The sequence below is a fragment of the Piliocolobus tephrosceles genome, chromosome 4 (assembly GCF_002776525.5).
Source record: "Piliocolobus tephrosceles isolate RC106 chromosome 4, ASM277652v3, whole genome shotgun sequence".
In the NCBI taxonomy this organism is placed as follows: Eukaryota; Metazoa; Chordata; class Mammalia; order Primates; family Cercopithecidae; genus Piliocolobus; species Piliocolobus tephrosceles.
In genome coordinates, this window is record NC_045437.1 from 149,193,219 (window position 1) to 149,209,992 (window position 16,774).

A 16,774-nucleotide genomic window follows, 5' to 3' on the forward strand; every position below is an offset into this window, starting at 1 on the left:
GGCAGGCTACGTGCTTGCGCAGCACGCACGGCTGGGGAGGGGTTGGCGGCGAGCGGCGGGCGGCGGGCGGCGGGCGGCGGAGGCGCGGGGCCTGCTCCCGCCGGCACCATGGCCAAGACCGTGGCCTATTTCTACGACCCCGACGTGGGCAACTTCCACTACGGTGAGGAAACAGAGCTATGCATGAGGGGTTGGGACGCGGAGGTTTTGAGGCGGGGGGTTGCAACTCCAGGGGTGAGAGCTGACGAACTCTCTTCTCCCCACCCCCAGGAGCTGGACACCCTATGAAGCCCCATCGCTTGGCATTGACCCATAGCCTGGTCCTGCATTACGGTCTCTATAAGAAGATGATCGTGAGTTTCGCCGCCTCGGCCGGGGGTTGGTGGGGGTGGGGCGAGCTGTGGCGAAAGGGATAGGTGGGCTGGACTGAGTGCATCAAGTGCGACCCGCCACTAGAGTAGCCGGGAGCTGGCCGGGAGCTGGATAGAAGACACCGGAGTACCTTGAAAGTGCCAGGTGTTGGAGGTGGCGTCCTCTGCTTAATGGAAAGTACTTTCTCAGCTCAGGTCGGCCACCCTCTGACTATAGGCATACTAGCCCTTGGCCTAGGGTTAGGGTGATGTGGGGGCTGGTTTGAAGACAGAAGGAGTGTTCCTCCTCTGCATTTTAGAGTGTGGATAGGGGCTTGGTCTCAGGAATTAGGGTTAGGGGATTGGATATCACTGTATCAGGGTGTAAGGTTTACCCTCAGTTCCCATTCCTCTTTTGCCACCTTTCTTTACCTCCAAGGAGCTGGGGCTCCAGGGTGGAACGATACTGCCGTGTTTGTAAATATGTATGTGCGTGTGGAAGAGAGGAGATATCTTAGGTATTCCTTTTTCAGCCCGGAATACCTCTAAATGGTTCTGCTTAATCGCTATCCAGCTTTTTATCTCCCAGACATACACATGCTGTTCTCCCAGCTTGGAATTTATGGCTGTGATATGGGATAGTAACAGTTAAGCCAGGCCAGGTGTGGTGGCCCACGCCTGTAATCCCAGCACTCTGGGAGGCTGAAATGGGAGGATCGCTTGAGGCCAGGAGTTGGAGACCAGCTTGGGCCACAGTGGGACCCACATCTCTACAAAAATAAAAAATAAAAGTAGCCATGTGTGGTGGGTGTGCCTGTAATCCCAACTACTTGGGAGGCTGAGGCGAGAGGATGGCTTGGGCCCAGGAGTTTGAAGTTACAGTGAGCTTTGATCAGCAGCCTGAGTTGACAGGGAGGACCTTGTCTCAAAAGAAAAAATAAGACAAAACAGCTAAGCCCAGGCTTTATATGTGTTGCTAGGGAAGCTAGTGAACAATATGAATGAATGTTCATTGCTTGTGCCCAGGCACAGACAAATAGATTGGTCATAGAAAAGACTGAGGTGATGTTAGTGCAGGAATCTTTATCCCTTGAGATTGTTTGCCTATATGTACCTGTGTGCATTTTCTGGGAGAAGAAAGCTCTTTCTTGTCCAGTTTTCAAAGAGGTGTGACACATCCCCCCGACTTTCCAAAGATAGTAAACTTTTGATTTTAATTACAAAGTTGACATATATCCCATATATTTGACTCCAGAAAGAAGAATCCAGAGGAAAGAGGACAGAATCAGAGCTTGGGGGAGGAGATGAGCGTGGAGAGAACTGGGAATAGGAGATCCAGGAAACAGGGCAGATGGATCAGGGCTCAAAGTTGAGAAGGTACAGTAGGCTGAGCTGGAGGTGGAAAGGAAAAGAAATGGTCTTCAGGGGGCTCATTCGTAATAACTCACCTAGTTAATCGGAGTCTCTCTATTGACTTAAGGATTGTGGGATGAGGGGAATGCTATGTTTGGCTTCATACAGTCTCCAGGGCTGGGTTCAGTATGGGTGGTCTGAGCCTGTGGAGTAGGGCTGACTCTGGCTGGGTTCATCTTGTGTCTCCATCCCGAGGTCTTCAAGCCATACCAGGCCTCCCAGCATGACATGTGCCGCTTCCACTCCGAGGACTACATTGACTTCCTGCAGAGAGTCAGCCCCACCAATATGCAAGGCTTCACCAAGAGTCTTAATGCCTTCAACGTAGGCGATGACTGGTGAGGGAGGACTGGGACTTTTGATGTCTAATAGTTTAATGCCAAGCCCTTCAGTGAGGTCTTTTGGCAGCAGTGGGAAGATCTCAAGGGGGGCCTACTTGTCAATGAATCATAATTCACTTACTTGTTTATTCAATAAATATTTATTGGTCACTTGTTCTAGGCCAGGCCCTGTGCTAAGTGCTGGGAATGCAGTGATGAACAAAAGCAAAATTTTAATACTGTATTTTTGCTAAGTCTTATGAAGAGGTGTATGACAGATTATGAGAGTATATATGTGGAGAATTGTTTAGCTTGGTGTAGTGGCTGGTCGGTGGGGCCTTCCTAGAGGAAGTAAAGATTGAGCTGAGATCTGAAAAAAGAGTAGAAAAATGAGATGAAAGGTGGTTGAAGGGTGAGGGGAGGAGTATAGCAGGCAGTAGGGACAAGTGCTAAGGGTCTGTGGTAGGATTGAGTATGACTCATTTGAGGAACAGAAAAAAGGCCAAGTGCAGAATATGAAGAGGAGGTGAACTGAATTGAGGCTAAAGAAATAGGGCCTTTTAAAAGTAAACAGCTCTATTATGAATTGGGGTTTTTACCCCTAGAGTAGAGGGAAGCTATCAAAGTTTTTTTAAAAGTCCTGATCTTAAGAGGGCTATGGGCAGTTAAAAAAACAAAAAAACAACAAAGGAGTGGTTTGATACCATTAGGTTTACATTGAGCTTGTATCATCCATAGAAGAGTCAGGATTAGACCCTGTGGGGAAGGGAGTGGACAACAAAGATAAGCCATGATCTTTGCTTACACTCTACTCTACGTCCATGAAAAAATAGTAACCATCACAGCTACCAGTTCCTCAATTCTACTTATTTTTGTTTTTAAACTTTCTATTAGGGAAAATTTCAAAAATTTCAGAAAGTGAAGTAGTGCAGTGACTTCCCATCCATCACCTAGCTTTAACACTTAGGAGCAAATGGCCACTCTTTTTTTTTTTTTTTTTGAGACAGGGTCTCACTCTGTAACCCAGGCTGGAGTGGCGTCTTGACTCACTGCAACCTCTGCCTCCTGGGTTCAAGTGATTCTTATGCCTCAGACTCCCGAGTAGCTGGAATTACAGGTGCCTGCCACCATGCCCGAATAATTTTTGTGTGTTTAGTAGAGATGGGGTTTCACCATGTTGGTCAGGCTTGTTTTGAACTCCTGACCTCAGGTGATCCACCAGCCTCAGCGTCCAAAAGTGCTGAGATTACAGGCATGAGCCGTTGCGCCCGGCTGAGCAAATGGCCACTCTTACTTCATCTATACTCCCTCATGTTAGATTGTTTTAAAGCAAATCCTAGATGTTATATCCTTTTATCCATAAATATTTTATTATGTATCGCTAAATGATACTCTTTTAAAAGAAAAAGTATCATTATCAAACCTAAAACGTTAAGTGATTCCTTAATGTCATCAAATATGCAATCAGTATTCAAATTTCTGCAGTTGTCTCATAACTATTTTGTAGTTAGTTTAAATCTGGATCTAAACAAGGTCTATACAATGCTTTTGGTTGATAGGTCTCTTAAGACTTTTAATTTGTAGCTTTTCTGTCACTCCCTTGAATTTATTTCTTGAAGAAACCAGGTTGTTGATCCAGTAGAGTTTCTTATGATAGCTACCATTTATTGAGTGCTTACTCTGCTAGGTATTATGCCAAGGGTTGCTGGTAAATCCACTTAATTCTCATGCCAGTCCTTAGATGTATTATAATAGACCTTTTTCTGATGTTATACATAAGTAAACTGAGGTTTGGGAATATTTAGGTAACTTAGCCTCAGTCACGTAACTGGCCATTGGCGTGTGCATGATCCAGATCCCAGGTTTTTAAACCACTAATCTGTTTTCCTGAAAGATCTTAATGACAGATCTTTCTGTCATTAAGAAATGACAGGGCTGTAGGATAGAGGCCAACTCATTAGGATGGCATTGGCACCTTTCCAACTTTATCCCTACACCTTAGCTGCACGGGATGCCTTCCTGGAATGCCCTTAGTTCTGTATTCAACCTCTTCAAGGCCTTCTCAGTCTTCGCACACCATCTCCATGAAACCTTTCTTGACCACACCAGCCCATAGAGCTCTGTCCTGCACACACTGCACTGCTCATTTGGTGTTCAGTCACGTGCTGTCTCGGGAGGGTTCTTGTTTTTTTGTTACTTTTCCTGCTGCTATTTCTGAGCTCACTTTCTAGGTCTGAGAATACAGGGTCAGCCCTTAAGCCACACTGGGGTCCTGTAGATGCTGTTTGTGCAATTAGGGAATGCTAATTAGAATACTATCTCTGGGCTATTTATGCTGCATCAGTCTTCCTGTCAAACAAGTTACAGTTGTCTTATCTGTATTTCTGATGAGAATCAGGAATTTTTCTTCTGTTTAATGAATTTCCAATTGCTTTCAAAGTATTCTAACATAAATAGCCAAATTGTACTACAGGCCTTTAAATGAAAAAAATAAAAAAGCAGTCCCAGGCCGGGCGTGGTGGCTCATGCCTGTAATCCCAGCACTTTAGGAGGCCGAGGCGGGTGGATCACCTAAGGTCAGGAGTTCAAGACCAGCCTGGCCAACACAGTGAAATCCCATCTCTACTAAAAATACAAAAATTAGCCAGGCGTGGTGGTGCATGCCTTTAGTTCCAGCTGCTCTGGGAGGCTGAGGCAGGAGAATTGCTTGAAGCCAGGAGGCGGAGGTTGCAGTGAGCTGAGATTGCGCCACTGTACTCCAGCCTGGGCAACAGAGGGAGACTCTCTCAAAAAAAAAAAAAAAATTCTAGACCTCTCCCTTTCACCCGTAAATCCCTCTGCCCAGTGACAGTCACTTTCAGCTCCTTTCCCTATGTCTTCTGGTATTTACCTTTGGATTTTTAAATAATAATAATATTAATTGACTATTATTACTAATCTGTAATCCTTAGGGAATACCTGTTATATACTAGGTACTGTTCTAAGTGCTTTACAGCCATTAGCTTATTTAATCTCAACAACCCCTGTGAAGCAGGATCTATTATTGTTTCCTTTTACAGATGAGGACACTTAGGCACAGAAAGGTTAAACAGTTTGTACAACCTCACTATCATTAGTAGGTGTTAAAGAACTAGAATTTGAACCTAAGTAGTCTGGCTCCAGAATCTGTGCTTGTAATCATACTGCCCTCCTGTATTGTCTCTCATTGCTATTTCTTCGTCTGTCAATTTTAGGTAGTATCTGTTAAGCTCTTAGTATGGGATATGAGCATTTAGTCTTCTTACACCGTCACATTGGCTTCCTTTCCCCTTTCAGCTTCATAATAATTTAAAAATAAATCAGTATTCTATGTTTACATTATTATAACTCTGAAAGATTCATTTACTATCAAGCCAAATAGTATAGTGTGATTTAATCTATTTTCTTCTAAAGCTTTTTGTTTTTCCTGGAGCTGACAATTGCATTATTTTTTCATTTGCTTAGTTTTCTAGGTATTAATCTCTAATTCTTTCCAAACCTTTTGAGAAACTGTAAAACTCTACAATTCTTGCTTGAACCTGGGAGGCGGAGGCTGCAGTGAGGCCACTGCACCCCAGTCTGGGCGACAGAGCGAGACTCCATCTTAAAAAACAAATAAACGAAAAGCCCCTACAGTTCTGTTTTTCACATGGTCAAATGTATCAGCTGCACTATTTTTCTTTTTTTTGAGACCTAAAACTAGGGATTGCCTAAGCCTTTCCTCTTTAAAAAGTCAGGTTTATACAGGTATAACTTGCATACAGTAAAATTAACCTTTTTTAAGTGTAAGAGTTCAGAGAGTTTTGATACAATATATCAAGGTGTAGGGCCAGTGCCGATGGCTCACACCTGTAGTCCCAACACTTTGGAAGGCCAAGGCAGGAGGATCACTTATGCCTAGGAGTTCGAGACCAGCTTGGGCAACATAGTGAGACCCTGTCTCTACAAAAAAAAAAAAAAGTATCAAGGTATAGGAAATTTCCATTACCTGACAAAGGTCACTCACCCTTTTGTAGTTAATATCTTCTCTCCAACCTAGATCCAGCCAACTACTGATCTGATGTCTGTCCTTATATTTTACTTTTTTCAGAATGTTGCATAAATGGAGTCATACAGTAAGTAGCCTTTTGTGTCTGGCTTCAAGCCTTTGCTTTTTATAAAGAATAACAATGGTAATAATTATAACTGACATTTATTAAAGGCTTAGCAGATACTGTATACTGTGCCACAGGCTTTTTGTGGGTTATCTCATCACCGTTTCACATATGTAGGTATACAATTCTTTCTTTAAAATGTGTGACTGTGAAGAATATTATTGAACATTATGTTAAAATGTGTTACACTGAGACTAAGAAAAACAGAGCTCATGTTTTCTTTCAACTGATCTCCTTTTAACATTGTACTTCAGTACCTGGAAGCTGCTTGCTTCTTTCCCCAGCTAGGATACAAACTCCCTGACAGTTAAATGCTTCTTTACTTCCCATCCAGTGCCTTGCACAGGGCTTGGTACATGGTTTGATCCAAAATATTTGTTGAATAAATTTGCAGATAGCACAGGTGTGTAGGAGGGGGAGAGAAGGTTCTTGAAAAATGGAGATTGGAGGAATCTGGGGTGGGGAGGGAGGTATGGGAAGGGCCCAGACAGAGGCAGGAGGGTCCCAACTTGTTCCTCTTCCCTGCAGCCCAGTGTTTCCCGGGCTCTTTGAGTTCTGCTCGCGTTACACAGGCGCATCTCTGCAAGGAGCAACCCAGCTGAACAACAAGGTGACATAGTCCCGAGTCCTGTTCCTCCTTTCCTCTAGATCCCTGGACTCGGGATTTAACCCTGATCCTGGGCTCCCAGCTTGAGGGGTGGGCAGGAAGGACTGTGACTTGGGTGTTTGTCTTTCAGATCTGTGATATTGCCATTAACTGGGCTGGTGGTCTGCACCATGCCAAGAAGTTTGAGGTGAGTGAGGAGGTGATGGGAAAGACAGTGGCCATCCTCGGGTAGGTGTTTAGGATGATGGTGGGGGGCAGCTGGGTAGGGGAATTGCTCCTCTCTTTATGAGACCACTGTCTTGCCATAGGCCTCTGGCTTCTGCTATGTCAACGACATTGTGATTGGCATCCTGGAGCTGCTCAAGTAAGTAGCCCAGGAGGAGATGGGGGCAGTTACGGGATTCTTGGCTGAGAAGGTCTCTCAGACCCAGCCCTGACCTTGACCTCCCTCCTCCCTGACTAGCTTCTCCCAAGTTCTTGATGCTTTATTCAGGCTGCCTCTTCCACTGCTGCAGATTCCCTGCTGCCTGCTCACATTTCAGCCTTCTCTGCATATCCCTCTTCTGTCCCTGCCTCTAGCCTCTAGCCTGGAGCCCCCAGTTGCCTTTAGGGAACTGGTGATATTAAGTTTCAGGTGACCAGGGCAGAAGCAGACTCTTCACAATTCGAGACCCGGTGTTTGGGAGGAGTGGGTCAGGGGTTCTCTTCTAGCTCAGACCCTGGCTTTGGCTTCCCTCCAGGTACCACCCTCGGGTGCTTTACATTGATATTGACATCCACCATGGTGACGGGGTTCAGGAAGCTTTCTACCTCACTGACCGGGTCATGACGGTGTCCTTCCACAAATACGGAAATTACTTCTTCCCTGGCACAGGTATGGGAATAGGGATTACTTTCCCGTTTGCACCCTTCAGCTTTTTACTATGAGTGCCTCCTTCTCAGCCTTCTAGTCTCATCTCAGGTGTCCCCTCCTCAGAGAAGCCTTTCCTGACCACCCCAGTTGTCACAATCACCTCCTTCCCCATTCCTCTGTTATATCAGCCTCATTCCCTCAGAACACTCACTGCTATTTATGTTTATTGTGGTTTTTTCTTTTGTTTATTGCCTCCCTCCTGCCTACTCCCTAAGAATATAAGCTTGGTGGCATATCGTAAATTTCATTAGTTCCGTTCACTGCTGCATCCCTACTGCCTAGTGCACAGTTGGCTCAGAGTAGATCCCCCAAAACTCTTTGCCAAATGAATGCAAGCTGCAAGAGATTTAGTGGCTCTAGGGAGTTTATGGTGAAGCTACATAGATGCAGTGAGAGGCTCCCAGAGTGCAGATTGGGGTTGAAACAACTGGGCTGTGGGTGCTTCCCATGTGTGGCTACCACCACCCGCTTCCCTATAGGTGACATGTATGAAGTCGGGGCAGAGAGTGGCCGCTACTACTGTCTGAATGTGCCCCTGCGGGATGGCATTGATGACCAGAGTAAGTATTGAAGTCTTCCCTCTGTTCCCTAGGCCCCTTCTTTTTCTCCTTGAAATAACCTCTTCTGCCTCGTATCATCTGCTGTTGGGTCCAGGTGTCCTTAAGGATGAAGGGCCTTCAGAGGGACCATGAATCCCTGGGAATTGTATGCAACATATCATGTATATGTGCTTTTTTCTGGGAAAAGTCATTGGCTTTCGTCAGTCACTCACAGCAGTCTGGGATCCCTTCCAGAAGTTTCAGACCAATGATTTGGTTCTTTTGGGTTGCCCCTTTCCTGGGCTACATGCTCGCTCAACCCCCTTTTTCCTTTTGTTCCCTGTCTCCCCATCCCCTTGGGGTGCCAGGTGCCCATCTTTGGCCCTCTCCCAGGTTACAAGCACCTTTTCCAGCCGGTTATCAACCAGGTAGTGGACTTCTACCAACCCACATGCATTGTGCTCCAGGTAATACTGTCAGTTCCTCCTCAGGAGTGTTCTGCCTGGGCTTGGGGAAAGAGGGCAAGGGAAGAGGAGGTTCTTTAGGTTGGTGATAAATGGGGTATCTGTGATGTTCTGATCAGTTGTCTCACTGCACTTGCCTGGGCTTTTGCTTTTTGCAGTGTGGCGCTGACTCTCTGGGCTGTGATCGATTGGGCTGCTTTAACCTCAGCATCCGAGGGCATGGGTGAGACTTGCTCTCCTTCTTCTCCGCAAGGTTTTCAAGTGGCCTTGGACTTCAGTACGTGGGTGGGGGTAGTTGGGGAATGGGCCTCACCTCTTCTTGGAAATCAAAAGTAGCTATAAATTGTACTCGAACTAGAAATGTCATCTTGAACAGAGTTCCCTAGATGGTCATTCATTCACAATATATTTTTATTAAGCACCTATTATGTTCCAGGCATCATACCACATCATGGGGATGGAATGAGGAGTCTCCTGTGGAGTTTACAGTTTAGGAAACAGACAAAAAATAAATAATCAAATGAAATAGATTGTTATAGATTCTATGAAAGAAAAAAGAAAGCTGAGACACAGGATACAATGGGGGACCTACTTTAGATAGCATGATTTGGAAAAGTTTTTCTGAAGAAGTAAAATTTGAGCTGAGACCTGGAGACTAAGAAGGAGTGAGTCATAAGAGGAGCAGAGAGAAGCCTGTCCAAAGCATTGACAAAGGCCCACAAAAGGCTCTGAGGGCTGGGCCCAGTGGCACACACCTATAATCCCAGCACTTTGAGAGGCCAAAGTGGGAGAATTGCCTGAGGCTAGGAGTTTGAGACCAGCCTGGGCAACGTAGCAAGAGCCATCTCTACAGAAAATAAAAAACAAAATCAGCTGGGCATGATGGTGCATGCCTATAGTCCTAGCTACTCAGGAAGCTGAGGCAGGAGGATCACTTGAGCCCAGGAGTTTGAGGTTACAGTGAGCTATGATGATGCCACTGGACTTCAGTCTGGGCAACAGAGTGAGACACTGTTTCTTTAAAAAAAAAAAAAAAAAAGGCTGTAGCAGGAATGAGCTGACGAAGTAGAATGCAGGGAGCAGGCTGGAGGTAGTTTGAGGTGAGGTCCGAGAAGCTGGCCATGGTGAGATTGTGCAGAGCCTTTAAACCCTGGTAAGGAGTTTGAATTATATTCCAAACATGATGGGAAACCATTGAAGGATTTTAAGCAGGAAAGTGACATGATCCAATCTGTGTTTGAAAGTGACTATTCTGACTGCTGAATAGAGAAAAGTTTGGATGGGGGAATGGGGATGGAAGTGGGAAGACCAGTTAGGAAGCCATGGTGTTGGTTAGGTGCCCAGACTAAGGTGAAGGAGGTGGCAATGAAGAACAACAGCCACAACCCGGCTGTTTCAACACACACACACATATATGTTTTTTTTTTCCTTTTTTGAGATGGAGTCTTGCTCTGTCACCCAGGCTGGAGTGCAGTGGCACGATCTTGGCTCACTGCAAGCTCTGCCTCCTGGGTTCAAGCGATTCTCCTGCCTCAGCCTCCTGAGTAGCTGGGACTACAGGCATGTGCCATTATACCTGGCACTCTCTCTCTATGTATATATAAGTATATATATATATTTTTTTTATTTTTAGTAGAGACTGAGTTTTGCCACGTTGCCCAGGCTGGTCTCAAACTCCTGAGCTCAGGCAATCCGTCTGCTTCAGCCTCCCAAAGTGCTAGGATTACAGGCGTGAGCACCGCACCGGGCATGAGTTATATTTTCAAGGCTAGAATTGACAGAACTCGCATTGATGAGAGCAGTTGGTTAACACACAGGGTGCCAGGGTGCCAGGGAGGGTGTTGAGCAGAACAGAGGTGGGACTGTGCTTTATTTTAAAATTTTTATTGAGACACAGCATATAAAGTATATGCAAATCTTAAGGGTATGACATAATGAATTTCACTATGCAGCTAAGGATTTGGAACATTTATAGTTTTCTTGTACTCCTTTCAGGCAATACCTAAAGGTATTTACCTTGTCTTTTGATAACCTCCACATCTTCCTCTGGTTCCTTTTAACAGGGAATGCGTCGAATATGTCAAGAGCTTCAATATCCCTCTACTGGTGCTGGGTGGTGGTGGTTATACTGTCCGAAATGTTGCCCGTTGCTGGTGAGCACCCTCCTGATTTCCTCCCCTGTTGTCCAGTGTGAGCTAGGGTGTCCCTCAGATATGGCCACATGGGCCCTTCAGCCCACTTGGTCAGCCTGCTCCCCTCTGCTGGTTGGTTTCAGGACATATGAGACATCGCTGCTGGTAGAAGAGGCCATTAGTGAGGAGCTTCCCTATAGTGGTAAGGACTACCCCACAACACCCCCATAACAGGAAGGCCATTCTCACCAGATTCCAGAATGACCTGGTTTGAAGGCAGATGGGAAATTTTACACTTTCAGAGCTCTGCAGACTAAACCCCTGGGCTCAGAGCAGGGAAAAGATTGGGCAGCTATTATGTAGGTGTTCTGGATGGGAAGGAAAAAGATTGGGAAATCTTGGTAGCTGCCTTTCTCAGTCTGAGCCATACTTTCTCCTCTCCTCCCCAAGAATACTTCGAGTACTTTGCCCCAGACTTCACACTTCATCCAGATGTCAGCACCCGCATCGAGAATCAGAACTCACGCCAGGTCAGCAGCTCAGAAAAGCTGAGCACAAACTTCTCCTGAAAGGTGGAACTCAGGAGAAGTCAAAGATGTGGGAAGTAGGAAAAACCAAGGAGAAGGAAGTTCTAAGTCATCACCGTCACTGTTATTGGCTAGGAGGCAGTCCAGGTTAAAGTAGAGGCAGTTGGGGTTGGTGGGGAGGGACAGCTATCAATTGGGGGACCTGAACTAGAGGTACCATCGAGATGAAAACCAGGATGGTAGGGGTAAAAGGCAACTTTTACATGCCCTGGGAATCACTGGGAACTGCTCGCTCTCTATTCCTCATTTCTAACCAGTATCTGGACCAGATCCGCCAGACAATCTTTGAAAACCTGAAGATGCTGAACCATGCACCTAGTGTCCAGATTCATGACGTGCCTGCAGACCTCCTGACCTATGACAGGACTGATGAGGCTGATGCGGAGGAGAGGGGTCCTGAGGAGAACTATAGCAGGTCTGGGAGCAGGGACTTCAGCCTACTTCCAGTAGGCTTGCTGGGGAGGTTTAAAAGGGAAAAAGTAAATGGGAAGGTATTAGCTTAATTGCCTCTGGCTTACTTCCTTTAGTCTGCTACAATTTCCTCACTCTTTTCTTTGCTGTTTTTAATGACAAAAATAACACGTATTTATTGTAAAATTGTAAAACAGCACCAAAATATGTTGTTTGCTTTCACACAATCCCAGACCCATTCCACAGGAGTAACCACTGTTAATAGTTTTTATTTTAGATAGGCCTTTTTCTATAGATTGCAAATATACTGTTCTGTATGTACATATAAACAAACACATACACATTCATTTACAGTTTGTGTGGTTTTTAGTTTTTTATAAATACAAATAGAGTCATTCTACATATGCTGCTTTACATGATATGGCTGGTTCCAGTTAGCTAATATAAATCTGCCTCAGTATTTTATCAGCTGTATAATAATCTATTGTGTGGATAGATTATTTTCCATTTTTTTGGTATTACAGTAATAATGTGGCAATGAACCCCCTTACATATACATCTTTGCATTCTTGTTTGAGTGGGTTAGATAGTAGAACGGTTGCTGCTAGGTCAAAGGCTGTGTGCATTAATTTTTTTTTTTTTTTTTTTGAGGCAAGGTCTCATTCTGTCATCCAGGCTGGAGTACAGTGGCATGATTAGAGCTCACTGCAATCTTGAACTCCTAGGTTCAAGTGATCCTCCTGCCTCAGCGTCTCGAGTAGCTGGGATCATAGGTGTGCACCACCACACCTGGTTAATTTTTTTTTTTGTTTTTGTAGAGACGGAGTCTTGCCTTGTTGCCCAGGCTGGTCTCAAACTCCTGGGCTCAAATTCCCACCCTGGCCTTCCAAAGTGCTGGGATTATAGGCGTGAGCCACTGAGCCTGGCCTAATTTTTTTTTTTTTTGTTTTTTTTGAGATGGAGTCTCGCTTTGTCACCCAGGCTAGAGTGCAGTGGCGCGATCTAGGCTTACTGCAAGCTCCGCCTCCCGGGTTCACGCCATTCTCCTGTCTCAGCCTCCTGAGTAGCTGGGACTACAGGCGCCCACCACCACGCCTGGCTAATTTTTTTATATTTTTAGTAGAGATGGGGTTTCACTGTGTTAGCCAGGATGGTCTCCATCTCCTGATGTCGTGATCCGCCAGCCTTGGCCTCCCAAAGTGCTGGGATTACAAGCGTGAGCCACTGCGCCCGGCCTAAAATTTTTTATATTTGCTGCCAAATTACCATCCAGAAAGTCTGTAGTGGCTTATAGTCTTGCCAGCATTTTACTCAGTCTTTCCAGGTCTTGAGCTGGACAGGTCACTGCGTGCATACTGCTCTCTAAGGCTCTTTGATTTCTTTGCTCTGTTAATTTTTTCAGGTGGGATAATTGTATTGTGGTTATGTTGTTTTTCAAAAAAAAAAAAAAAAGTCTTTGTCTGAGATACATACAAAATATTTGTAGGTGGAATGAATTAGGGGGAAAAAAGGATAGGATAGAATTTTTCTTAAATCCCAAAACTTTACTGAAAAATGAAAGGAAAAGACAACAGAACCCAGAAGTACAGACACAGATGCACTTAATGGAGAACAGATTTCCTTACATGACTGAGGGATAACCACAGCTGGACACTTGTGGGACACGCAGTCCTGCTCCCACGCAGGGTTAGAGGTTTGAGCCGGCTCTGCTGCAGAGCTTGATGGGCTTCTCAGCCCCTTCTAGAATCTGCTTCTGTCTTAGAGTTTAGGCCTCTGTATCTCTCCTCTGGACCTGGGCTTTACTGCTCTGATTCTTGGGGCCCTCTCCAGCTCTCCTCCTCCAAGGATATCCCCTGATCCCCTCTCCTGGGTGAGGAAGTGTCTGAACATCTGGCTTCAGGGCTTCCAGGATTTACGGAAATTGCTTTTCATTGTCTGGTTTGGTTTGGTAAAACCTGTTTTTAAGTTCTTCCTTTTGTAGAGGTTTGGGTTTTTTATCAATAGCTCCACGCTGGCATCTGGGCCTAGTCTCTGCATTATAATAATACTACCCCCTTTCAACAGCCAGCAGAAGCCTCAGGCCTCTTCCTGTTCCTGAGCCCTACCTCTCTGTCAGGCCACCCACTGAGTTTCTGTTCTTCTTTGATGCCTATAGCTCCAGCTTGCATATGACTTGCAGAGTAGAAATAGGAAGAGTTACCACTTTTTGTGGGTTTGCCAAGCACCAGACACTACTAAGTGCTATCTATTACAACATATGTATAATCATTCTGTTGCCATCAGACAACTCGGATAGCTTTTATTCTCAGATTAACACTGGAGGAATCTAAGGCTCAGCAAGACTAAGTAACTTTCTTTCTTTCTTTCTTTTTTTTTTTTTTTTTTTTTGAGAGAGCTTTGTTTTTTTTTTTTTGCCCGGGCTGGAGTACAATGGCATAATCTCGGCTCACCGCAACCTCTGCCTCCCAGGTTCCAGCGATTCTCCTGCCTTAGCCTCCCAAGTAGCTGGGATCACAGGCATGCGCCTCCACGCCCAGCTAATTTTTTTTTGTATTTTTAGTAGAGATGGGGTTTCTCCATGTTAGGCTGGTCTGAAACTCCTGACCTCAGGTGATCTGCCTGCCTGGGCCTCCCAAAGTGCTAGGATTACAGGCTACAGGCATGAGCCACCTTGCCCGGTGAGACTAAGTAACTTTCTGAAGGTCACATGGCTAGTTAAATATCAGGGCTGAGATTCAACCTGATTCTCTGATTCCACACCTTTAACGCTGTGCACTTAGAAGTAACTGAGACATTGCTTACCCCGCAGATAAGGCCTTTCCTGGCTTAGTTCCTTAGTTTCTCTTTGATGACTTTCTCTGTTCTCCGTGTCCCAGAGAATACGTTTCTATTTTTTTTTTCTTTTTCTTTTTTTTTTGAGACAGAGTCTCACTCTGTTGCCAGGCTGGAGTGCAGTGGCTAATCCTGGCTCACTGCAACCTCTGCCTCCCAGGTTCAAGCGATTCTCCTGCCTCAGCCTCCTGAGTAGCTGAGATTACAGGCATGCACCACCACACCCGGCTAATTTTTGTATTTTTAGAGTAGAGACGGGGTTTCACCATGTTGGCCAGGATGGTCTTGATCTCTTGACCTTGTGATCCACCTGCCTTGGCCTCCCAAAGTGCTAGGATTACAGGTGTGAGCCACCACACCTGGCCTTTGAGAATACTTTTTGAAAAAGAAAGAAACCAATATTGAGTACCTGTTGGGCCCTGTTTTGCTTTCACATCCATTCTTTCATTGTGGGTTTATAATACCACATCACTCTTCTTAAAATAAAAACTCTCCTTTACCTTGCACTTAGAAGAAAACCCAAAATTTTGACTGTGGCTTAAAAAGGTCCTGCATGCTAGCCCTTACCTACACCCAGGATCTCATTTCTAACTACTCTCCTTCATGCACAGTGCTCCCAGCTGTCCTGGCCTCCTTGTTCTTACTGGAGTACATCAGTCTCTTTCCATTTCATGATCTCTGTAGTTGGTTTTCTTGCAGCTTGGAATGGCCTTCCTGAAGTCTTTTCCTGGTTAGCTCCTCCTGAGACTTGAGGTCTTACATTCATAAGGTCTTATGTGCCAGTATTCCTGTCTGAAATTTCACCCTTTTGCTCCCATTACCTTCAGTCATATCACTTCATTTTATTAATTGTACTCTCCATCATCTGAAATTATCATATTTATTTACTTTGTTAGTTACTAGTCTCATTTATTAGGTAAGCTTTTTGAGGATAGACAAACCTTGTCTGGCTTGTTACTCTACTGCTAAGGTTTATGACAATGTCTGTATAGAGTAGTTCCTTAATGTTTATTTGATACGTGAATGGGTGAATGAATAGCAGTCTCTACCAACAAGAGGAGGAGTGGTTCTCAATGGGGCCTGAGAAATGGCTTTGGAAGAGGGTGATGGGAGAAGATTAGAACTTGGAGTGAGATCCTGACCTCTCTCCCCTTGCTTTGCAGGCCAGAGGCACCCAATGAGTTCTATGATGGAGACCATGACAATGACAAGGAAAGTGATGTGGAGATTTAAGAGTGGCTTGGGATGCTGTGTCCCAAGGAATTTCTTTTCACCTCTTGGTTGGACTGGAGGGAAAAGGAGTGGCTCCTAGAGTCCTGGAGTGGTCACCCCAGGGCTTTTGCTGACTCTGGGAAAGAGTCTGGAGACCACATTTGGTTCTCGAACCATCTGCTCCCTTTTCCTCTCTCTCCTAAGGCCTGACAGTGGTACCTATTAGGGATGAGATATGGACAAGGATAGCTATATGGGACATTATTGGCAGTGGGCCCTGGAGGCCAGTCCTTAGCCCCCCTTGTCCCTTATTTCTTCCCTGTTTCCCTCCAACCCAGAGATTTTGAGGGACGAACGGGTAGACAAGGACTGAGATTGTCTCTGACTTCCTTCTCCCCTGGGTTCTGACTTCCTCCTCCCCTTGGTTCTAGGGAAGATGAAGAGAGAGGGATTTGGCAGGGGCTCTGGGTCCCTAACACCTGAATCCCAGATAATGGGAAGTATGTTTTCAAGTGTTGGGAAGATATGAAAATGTTCTGTTCTCACTTTTGGCTTTATGTCCATTTTACCACTGTTTTTATCCAATAAACTAAGTTGGTATTTTTTGTACCTTTCGTCTTTCTAGGAATGTTAATTCTTGCTAGTTTCCTGTTTATGAAAGGAGAGAGAAATGGGCGTGGTGATGCATGTAATGAAAGCATAGTTAACATTCATTCAGCTCATATCCTATGTTAGGCCCTGTGTATGTATTCTACATTTATTATTGTATATATAAGAAGTTAATAGAGCATTTTGGTTAAGAGTTAGACAAACTGGCCGGGC

At 45.1% G+C, this 16,774-nt stretch overlaps 1 protein-coding gene across 2 annotated transcripts; it reads left to right on the forward strand.

The window, feature by feature from the left end:
* The first annotated feature begins 6 nt into the window (after nt 1-6).
* Nucleotides 7-16,566, forward strand: HDAC3 (histone deacetylase 3). 2 transcript variants are annotated; one of them, XM_023193043.3, is made up of 15 exons: nt 7-163; nt 271-353; nt 1,959-2,101; nt 6,784-6,865; nt 6,993-7,049; nt 7,171-7,226; nt 7,603-7,736; nt 8,255-8,335; nt 8,708-8,781; nt 8,937-9,001; nt 10,842-10,931; nt 11,054-11,112; nt 11,361-11,440; nt 11,755-11,912; nt 15,904-16,566. In XM_023193043.3, the coding sequence occupies exons 1-15, from the start codon at nt 109-111 to the stop codon at nt 15,971-15,973; spliced, it is 1,287 nt and encodes a 428-aa protein (XP_023048811.1). In that variant the 5' UTR covers nt 7-108; the 3' UTR covers nt 15,974-16,566. The 2 variants fall into 2 exon arrangements, with proteins under 2 accessions (XP_023048811.1, XP_023048812.1); XM_023193044.1 differs by lacking the exons at nt 7-163; nt 271-353 and adding an exon at nt 6,192-6,216 and having other exon boundaries at nt 1,960-2,101.
* The last annotated feature ends 208 nt before the right edge of the window (nt 16,567-16,774 follow it).